The 10835-nt window shown below is 31.6% G+C and overlaps 1 protein-coding gene across 1 annotated transcript; it reads left to right on the top strand.

Moving 5' to 3' along the window:
• Window positions 1-252: 252 nt before the first annotated feature.
• On the top strand, window positions 253-963 carry LOC107759152 (protein EXORDIUM-like 2). The gene has a single exon (XM_016577025.2). It carries the CDS (start codon window positions 253-255, stop codon window positions 961-963), a length of 711 nt encoding a protein of 236 aa, XP_016432511.2.
• The last annotated feature ends 9872 nt before the right edge of the window (window positions 964-10835 follow it).

The raw sequence follows: 10835 nt of genomic DNA, 5'->3' as shown, positions 1-10835 counted from the left end.
TTCATTGATGATATTCTGGTGTATTTGCATAGTCAGGAGGAACACGCGGAGCATTTGAGAGTTGTGTTGTAGAGATTGAGGGAGGAGAAGCTTTATGCAAAATTCTCCAAGTGTGAGTTTTGGCTCAGTTCAGTGGCTTTCTTGGGGCACGTGGTGTCCAGCGAGGGTATTCAGGTTGATCCGAAGAAGATAGAGGCGGTTCAGAGTTGGCCCAGACCATCCTCAGCCACAGAGATTTGCAGCTTTCTTGGTATGGGGGGTTATTATCGCCGGTTGAGAAAGAAAATCCAACCACCTCCTTCCGCCGCATCATGGTGGCGCACCACCGAAGCATACAAGGGTGGCCCATCCGTTATTACACTAGGAAAACAGATATTCGACGAAAAATACTCCGTTGGAAAATTGTTAAAAGACCATGAACTTGAAATTTTGGCATCTAAGATAACTCAAGCCAACTCAATCGCCGTCGTGTTGACGGCGGCAGATGTGGCGGTGGAAGACTTCTGCATGAATAGGTGTGGCATGCACGGGTCAACTCATGTTAAGAAAATAGGGAGTAAATTTGCGTATGCTTGGGTAGGTAACTCCGCGAGTCAATGTCCGGGTCAGTGCGCGTGGCCATTTCAAAAGCCGATTGTGGGGCCACAGACTATGCCGTTAGGTTCACCGAACGGAGACATCGGAGTTGACGGAATGGTAATCTGTTTAGCGACTGTTTTGGCGGGGACCGTTACGAATCCGTTTGATGGCGGGTATTTTCAGGGTCCAGCTAACGCGCCTTTAGAAGCTGTGTCTGCTTGCACGGGGATTTTCGGGTCGGGTGCTTTTCCTGGATTTCCGGGTATGGTTTTGCTGGATAAAAAGACCGGTGCTAGCTATAATGCGCCTGGAGTGAATGGGCGTAAATATCTGCTTCCTGCTATGTGGGACCCAAAAACGTCGACGTGCAAGACACTCGTGTGAAATAATTGCCATTAAAAATAAAGGAAAACAGACAGACATTTTAATATTACTTTGAAATTTCAACATTAATTTTTTGATTCGATTTGGAAATTGTGTATTGTACAATAATCTCTCAACAAGTTGAACATTCTCTTTTTAGTTTGTTTTCAATTAATCTTATTTATATTTATTTTTCAACAAAAAGTATTTATAAGCATAAAATCCGCTACATTGGTATCTTTGTGAAAAATTGGCAACCTATAACAACACATAACATAAATTGGCAATTTTTTAGCCTTATATTAGGTTTGGCAAAGATAGCCCCAAACAATTGGCATTATATAGCCAAATCTTAAAAAAACTACTCTCTTTTATATTCTCTCTCAAAAAAAACTACACGTTTATTGTGGCTTCCCTCCCCCTTTCTCTCCTTGTATTTCTTATTCTATCTCTTCTCTTTTGCTCTCATAGTTTAGCAAAAATTCTTGCAAATTATGCAAAAAAAAAATCAGTGGGATGAAAAGGTAACGTTGATCTCACATCCGAAAAAATCAGAAGCAAAAACTAAGCGAGAAAAAAATATATTTCATCTTTATTTTTCTTCTCTTTTATTTTGTTAGATTGAATGAGTGAGTGTGATTGAAATTGGTTGAAAATACCTAAACAAGGCTATATACAAAATTTGAGCAAGATTAGAAGTGATTTAGACTGATTTTAGGTAAAAAAATCAGACCTAAAAATCCAACTATGATATGTGTATATCACGTTGTATATCGTGTACATTAGTGTATATTACCCATAAGTTTTTAAGGACGTCTGTGTATACCAGTTTGTATATCGTGTATACAATATAATTTTTTATGGACGCCCGTATATATCGCATTGTATATCGTATATATAACACAAAACTTCAAGGATATACACATAATATACATGAGATATCATTGATGTACATAGAGATATACACTGGTTACAATTTTGATATACACATGTCCGATGTGCTATACACTGTGATATACAAATAATACAATATTTTTATTGTGATATACATTGATATAAATGCAGCAATAACTATACATATAATTTTATATTATTGATATACAAAGAATAATATTATTTATATAGAAAGAATGAAAATAAAATTTTAATATACATATTGATATAAACAAAGAAGAAGAAAAAAAGTCACTACTAGAATTCCTGTAAAAAGCGACCAAAAAATAGCGACCAAATTTAGTCTATGGGAAAAAGCGACCAAAGTTGGTCGCTAAACTAGCAAAAATAATAAAATAAATTGTGGAAACCAAATAGCGACCAAGGTTGGTCGCTAAAGCAGTCAAAATGTTGACTGGATTGGTTAGACTTACTTGGTCAAACGTTTACTGAGATTAGCGACCAATATTGGTCACTAAAGTGGGATCCGCTTACAAAATTTTAATAATTATATTATTATTTTGAAAAAACTATAAAATATAAATATATATAATATAAAATTGGCGACCAACGTTGGTCGCTACATAAAGGCAAGAAAGGTAGCGACCAATTTTGGTCGCTTAACTGGGTCCCAGTTATTCAATTTTAATAATTATATTATTAATTTAATTATTATATGAAATATAATTAAATCTGATTTAAATTTAGCGACCAACTTTGGTCGCTAAACTAAATTCATGAATAAATAGCGACCATAATTGGTCACTATTCTGGTCAACAATGGTCAAAATTAAAAATCACTTTTGTATTTACTATGTAAATAATATAAATGTAAGTCGTTAATACTTTTGTAATACAAGGGATGAATAGTACTACGAAGCGGGCGTGTGTGTCTATATATACAATATATGTACTTACGCTATACTATGCACTAAGTATAAGTGTATGAGGTAATACCGTATCGAATATAGCTTATATATATACATAATATGTACTTACGCTATATTATGCACTAAGTATTAGTGTATTAGATATTACCGTATCGAATACAGCTTATATATATATAATATATGTACTTACGCTATACTATGCACTAAGTATAAGTGTATGAGGCATTACCGTATTGAATACAGCTTATATATATATAATATATATGTACTTACGCTATACTATGCACTAAGTATAAGTGTATGAGGTAATACCGTATCGAATACAGCTTATATATATATAATATATATGTACTTACGCTATACTATGCATTAAGTATAAGTGTATTAGGTATTACCGTATCGAATACAGCTTATATATATATAATATATGTACTTACGCTATACTATGCACTAAGTATAAGTGTACGAGGTAATACCGTATCGAATACAGCTTATATATATATATATATATAATATATGTACTTACGCTATACTATGCACTAAGTATATATAAGTGTATGAGGTAATACCGTATCTAATATATATATATATATATATATATATATATATATATATATATATATATATAATATGTACTTACGCTATATTATGCACTAAGTATTAGTGTATTAGGTAATACAGTATCGAATACAGCTTATATATATATATATATATATATATATATAATATACTTACGCGTATAAGTGTATTAGGTAATACTATATCGAATATGGCGTATATATATATAATATATATACTTACGCTTTACTATGCACTGAGTATAAGTGTAGTAGGTAATACTGTATCGAATATAGCTTATATATATATATATATAATATATATACTTACGCTTTACTATGCACTGAGTATAAGTGTATTAGGTAATATTGTATCAAATATAGCTTATATATATATATAATATATGTACTTACGCTATACTATGCACTAAGTATATATAAGTGTATGAGGTAATACCGTATCTAATACAGCTTATATATATATATATATAATATATGTAATTACGCTATACTATGCACTAAGTATAAGTGTATTAGGTAATACAGTATCGAATACAGCTTATATATATATATTTATATATATATATATATAATATATGTACTTACGCTATATTATGCACTAAGTATTAGTGTATTAGGTATTACCGTATCGAATACAGCTTATATATATATACTTACGCGTATATGTGTATTAGGTAATACTATATCGAATATGGCGTATATATATATATATATATATATATATATATATACTTACGCTATACTATGCACTGAGTATAAGTGTAGTAGGTAATACTGTATCGAATATAGCTTATATATATAATATATATACTTACGCTTTACTATGCACTGAGTATAAGTGTATTAGGTAATACTGTATCGAATATAGCTTATATATATATAATATATATACTTACGCTATAATATGCACTGAGTATAAGTGTATTAGGTAATACTGTATCGAATATAGCTTATATATATATATATAATATATATATACTTACGCTATACTATGCACTGAGTATAAATGTATTAGGTAATACTGTATCGAATATAGCTTATATATATATATATATATATATATATATATATATATATATATATATATATATATATATATATATATATATATATAGTCAACACATATTTGGTACCAAAAATAGCGACCAAGGTTGGTCGCTTTTTGTAAAAACAGAGTTAAAAACGGGTTTCCCCTCCCATTCTCTTATTTTCTTCAAAAAATTCCCCAAACCCTCTCTTCTCTCTCTCACACTCAAACCCCCCCCCCTTCCGTCTCCCTCCAGTAGCGGCGCCACCGACGCCCGCCGGCGGCAGCAGCAGCTCCGTCGGTGTCCTCCACTGCCCAGCTGGTAGGTTTCTCTCTCCTTTATTTATTTTTTTCGGAATAGACTTATTTTAATTTGTTTAATTCCTTCTAGTTTGAACCCTAAAAATTAATTGTTCTTAGCTAAATTAAATCTATGATAATTGTTAGTAGCTAAAATATTTGGTTTTACCTATTAATTTGGGCAAGAAATGGTTTGAAGAGAAGAAACCCTAAACTTTTAGGGTTTATGATTTTTTCTTGTGAATCGAACTTTTTAGGGTATAAATTGAACTTTTAGTTTAATCTTGATTAGTTTATAGGTAGATATTTAATATAGACACGTGATAGTATATATATTTGGATTTTCTCTTAAAGTTCAAGACAATGTTAATGTTTAACGCCTTAAGCGAATCGTTGCGTGGCTCTTGTTTGAGTATAGCGAGTCACCCACATAGAGGATAACTAACATTAGCCGTGTAATAATGCTTGAAATAACAATGAGTTGAACCTTTAGGATAAAACTAGTTTAGTTATAAATAGAAATTTTAGGATATGACTTGAAGCTTTTAGGATATGAGTTGAACTTTTAGGATATGACTTGAGCCTTTTAGGTATGAGTTGAAGCTTTAGGATATAAATTAAACCTTTTAGGTATGAGTTGAAGCTTTTAGGATATAAATTGAACTTTTAGTTTAAGTTTAAACTCGTAGGATATGAATATAACTTTTAGGATATAAATTGAACCTTGAATCTTTGTATTGTCTTGATAGTTTAGTTATAAATAGAAATTTTAGGATATGACTTGAAGCTTTTAGGATATGACTTGAGCCTTTTAGGTATGAGTTGAAGCTTTAGGATATAAATTAAACCTTTTAGGTATGAGTTGAAGCTTTTAGGATATAAATTGAACTTTTAGTTTAAGTTTAAACTCGTAGGATATGAATATAACTTTTAGGATATAAATTGAACCTTGAATCTTTGTATTGTCTTGATAGTTTAGTTATAAATAGAAATTTTAGGATATGACTTGAAGCTTTTAGGATATGAGTTGAACTTTTAGGATATGACTTGAGCCTTTTAGGTATGAGTTGAAGCTTTAGGATATAAATTGAAGCATTTATGTATACGTTGAACCTTTAGGATATGACTTGAACTTTTGTGGATATGAATTGAACCTTTTAGGATACGAGTTGAATTTTTAGGATATGAATTGTACCTTTTAGGTTTGAGTTGAAGCTTTTAGGATATGACTTGAACTTTTTACGATATGAGTTGAAACTTTTAGGATATGAGTTGAACTTTTAGGAAATAAATTGAACCTTTAGGATATGACTTGAACTTTTAATTTATGTTTAAACTCGTAGGATATGAATATAACTTTTAGTTTTTAGGTTTTGTTCTTGTGAATTGAACTTGTAGGATATAAATTGAAACTTTTAGGATATGAGTTGAATTTTTAGGATATAAATAGAAATTTTAGGATATGACTTGAAGTTTTGTGGATATGAATTGAACCTTTAGGATATAAATTGAACTTTTAGTTTATGTTTAAACTCATAGGATAAGAATTGATGAACTTTTAGTTTTTAGATTTTGTTCTTGTGAATTGAACTTGTACGATATAAATTGAAACTTTTATGTATGACTTGAACTTTTTATGATATGAGTTGAAACTTTTAGGATATGAGTTGAACTTTTGTGGATATGAATTGAAGGTTTAGGATATGAATTGGACTTTTAGTTTATGTTTTGGAATTTTAGATTGCCGGACGATTATTAGAAGAGGTTGATGACGTTATTAGACATGCAATAGAACTTCCACCAAGAATAACTAAGACACAGTACCTGGCAAAGTGTGCCTTTAATTGTTCTTCTCATTAGCGACAATGATGATGAGAAGGCAATGGCATGTGTTTCAAATAGTGATGGTGTAGGTAGGAATTTAGTATTTCCTAAGTAGATAAAAGAAGAGCTTGTAGAGTAATTTTGTACTTCATTTTCCATGAGGAAAAGAAGTTTAATTGAGAGTGACAAGGTTGATGAAGACGGAATGTATTCCGTTGGTCATGGCAGTTCCCATAGAATGGGGATCATAAGACTCTATGATGACAGAGATTATAGGAAGTTTTGTTCTAAATTTTCTTTCAAGTCTGATCCGTACAAGCTTAATGTGATATTGGTGATATTTCTTCGGATTCAGACAATGATTTGACTGACAAAAGTATGGAAATGCTCTTAAAAAGAATTAAAGGTAAAATCTTTTCAGCATCCTTCTCTACCAAGAAAAACGTTTTACCTTTAATTCTTTTTAAGAGCATTTCCATACTTTTGTCGGTCAAATCATTGTCTGAATCCGAAGAAATATCACCAATATCATATTAAGCTTGTACGGATCAGACTTGGAAGAAAGTTTAGAACAAAACTTCCTATAATCTTTGTCATCATAGAGTCTTATGATCCCTACTTTATGGGAACTACCATGACCAATGGAAAACATTCCGTCTTTATCAACGTTGTCAATATCAATCAAACTTCTTTTCCTCTTGGAAAGTGAAGTAGAGAATTCCTCTATAACCTCTTTTATCTACTTAGGAAATGTTAAATCCTACCTTTACCATCACTATTTTGAAACACATGTCGTTGCCTTCTCATTATCACTGTAGCTATAGAGATCAATAATTGATCAAAGATACACCCTGTCAGGTACTGTATCCAAGTTATTCTCTGTATCCAAGTTCATCCCGAGTAATAGTACCACCAGGATAATCACCAAAGCCACCAGACAACTTTATGATGCCAATGAAGCAAGATGAGCTATTCAATGAAACTCGTATTGTAAAGAAGAAGAAAGAGACTGATTCAGAAAAGAGGGTCGAGCCTCGACTATATACATGTAAGTTTTTTTACTTTTGCATTAAGTATTTTGATTTACTTTTATATAAATTTTGAAATACTAATTCAATATATATAATTTTTCATATAGGTTCGCTTCACATGCAGCTGACGTGGGGGAATTCATACGCAGTCAACCACCTAATGAATCGGGCGAGGCAATCCAACTTTCGGACGAGGATGCTGAAAGAACACTCCTTGAGTACTTTATATACTTTGAACTAGACAAAAAACTTAGTTCTATTGTGTTAGTTCTTTTTAGTTCGAATGGGCTTGTAATAAGCGTTAACTTAGTTTTGTTAGCTTAATGTGTTAGTTCTATTGATTGTTGCTTTTAATTGTTGTTGTTGTTGTTGCTGGCATAAAATGCCTGTTTAGGATGTTTGGTAAGCTGGCAGGTGGTGTAGCTGCCAAAACAGGCAGTTTCTGCCAAAAATATACCAAGAAAAGCGACCAACTTTGGTCTCTATTTGGTCGCATTTCACTATAAAAAAAATAATTTTTTGGGCAATAGCGACCAATCTTGGTCGCTACCTGCCCAGATTTGTATTAAAAAAAATACAATTTCTGGAAATATAGCGACCAATGTTGGTCGCTTATCTTTAAAAAAAATTCTTGAATTTAGCGACCAACTTTGGTCTCTATTGTCCAGATTTTAAAATATAATATTTGGATTAGAGACCAAAGTTGGTCGCTTTCTAATGATTAATGATAAATTAAAAACAACGTATTTCATATGTAGAGACCAACTTTGGTCGCCAAATTTATATTATTAAATTAATATAGCGACCAAAGTTGGTCACTAAAGTCAAAATCAGAATATTTGGCCCTTTTAGCTTAGAGACCAAAGTTGGTCGCTAAATAGCGACCAACTTTGGTCCCTAAATAAAAGGGACCATCAATATAGCTACCAGGCGTGTTTGGTCGCTTTTTGGTCGCTTTTTGGGCCATAAGCGACCAACTTTGGTCGCTTTTTGTGGTCGCTTTTTTCCGAATTTCTAGTAGTGATAGCTCCACTTGTTTACTAAAAGAAAAACTTTAATGACTATTTGATGCCAATATATATAACTAGGACTATTTTCTACCCAATTATATGGGTATGTTGTTATACCATGCCAAAATCCCTAAATTTATACATTAAGCTCTATCCAATCTAACCATAGCCAAGGGCGGCTCAAAGAATCTCATGGCCTAAGGCGAAACAATATCGAGAAGCCCTTAAATTTATTTTTTAAAATTTGTACACTAACAAAAATAATTGTTTTCTAAACCACAAATTAATCATTTGAAATAATTAAAAAAAAACAAATTAAAAAAAATAGCAAGAAGAGCACAAATAATAAAGTGGTGGATTATCAAATATTGAGGTCTGAAACTCAAAATGAAAATTTTGATTTGATTATCATCACAAACAAAAAAATTATTTTATAAAATTTGATAGCCGCCCATAGGTGTCCCATGAGGTGGTGTTATAGTACAAGTGCTCAAGTTCAATTGTCTTTAAATTAAATTACCGATATACACTCTGCATTTCCATGTAATTGAGCATTTGGCAGATTTGTGGGCGGTTGGCCGGGATAAACAGAAGGAGAAAGAGAACAAAAGAAGAAGCTTCATTAGGTCAAAATGGCGATGTCTGAGCCCAGGTTTGGGACCTCTAGTGTGTGAGACTAGGGTTATAACCGACTACACTACCCAGACGTTTGAGCATGGCACAATTATTTTTTAATATAATTATAATAGAGAATAAGAAAGAAGCAATGCAGAGAGAAAACATATGAAAGAGGTCGGTCATAATTCGTCTCATGAATGACTTGTAAATCCTATTGGAAATATGATGGACCAAAAATTCCAATTGCTTAACATTTTATGTATGAATCCTACACAATACACACTACAAAAAAAAAAAAAAAAATTATCTATGAACTTTGTTGCTAATATATTGTTAAATCGGTTGGAGCTAACAGAATATCTTGATAGTTTGTCGCTAATCCGTTGCTAAATAGGATTTGCAATGAATTTTTCTATTTAACAATAGAATTTATCCGTCGTTAATTCTTGTTCTTTTTAATAGTGACAGTATACATATATTTAGTAAGAAATAGAATATTTATATTGTACTCTTTGCAATTCTACCCTTCTTATAGTTATTCGACCATTTAAATCTGAATTCAAAATGGTTTCTTCACGTACTAGTTAATCTATTGATACTATTAGTTAAAAAAGAAATACAAATAAATATTAACACACATTCATTTTCAATATAACTCTTATTCATTTTCAACTATTAAACAATACAAAAGCTCATGTGTATTCTAGCTGACATGCGAAACAATCCTCAAAATGACATAAAAGTAAAAGTTTGCATGAGGTCAAAAAAATGTGTGGGAAATACTACTCATTCTGTTCCACTATATATAGCAATTAGCATATTAGTACTTGGTAAGTCAAATAATATTTTCTTTAATCACAATTTTGTTTATATATTTGTTAAATAATTTTCAAAATATGAAATATTTTAATTACTTAAATTTTTATGTAGTTTCTAATTATCTAAATCTTATTTTAGAATTTTAAAAAATCAAGGTTCGCAACTAAAATCGAAAGGTTTAATCATCATGCTTTGAAGTTCATTCTTTTTGAGTGAAGAGAATAGACGTGTTAGGAACAAAGCGTCAAGTATATTAGTTTGGGCCTGGAAATCCCGTATAAGAGTTTCTGACATAAGTGGCCGCTCGGCCAAAATATACAGGGGCATTTGCATCTATACCCGCTTTTTGGGTCATATTTTAATTTATATCTGCTTTGTAAAAAAAATTGCAAGCATACCCATTTTTCGCGTAACTTCAGGCATACGGGCCCGAAGTAGCAAAGACAATCACGCAAACTTCAGCATTCTAGTAGACGGGCCTGAATTAGCAAAAATTGTTGAACCAAGTGTTGGCTGAAGTTTTTGTTTGTAATTGCTGAACTTAAGCATTCTAGTAGCTAAAGTTTTGTTCTTTATTTGCTGAAATTTTTGTTTATAATTGTTGAACTTAAGAATTCTAGTAGCTGAAGTTTTGTTCTCTATTTGCTGAAGTTTTTGTTTGTAATTACTGAACTTAAGCATTTTAGTAGCTGAAGTTTTGTTCTATATTTGCTTAACTTCAGCATGTTTTAGCTGAAACTTTGTTATGTTTGTGACGAACTTCAGGACTGAAGTTTGTTTTGTATTTGCTGAACTTCAGCATTCTAGGAGCTGAAGTTTTTGTTTATATTTACTGAACTTCAGCATTCTTAGAGCTGAAGTTC

Source organism: Nicotiana tabacum, chromosome 16 (assembly GCF_000715075.1).
Source record: "Nicotiana tabacum cultivar K326 chromosome 16, ASM71507v2, whole genome shotgun sequence".
Classification (NCBI taxonomy): Eukaryota; Viridiplantae; Streptophyta; class Magnoliopsida; order Solanales; family Solanaceae; genus Nicotiana; species Nicotiana tabacum.
Note: the sequence above shows the minus strand (reverse complement) of the source record. Positions and strands in the feature narration are given on the sequence as shown.

Bases quoted from the DNA above. Each gene is read 5' to 3' on its own strand.
- LOC107759152 (XM_016577025.2), top strand. From the start codon at position 253: ATGGGGGGTTATTATCGCCGGTTGAGAAAGAAAATCCAACCACCTCCT.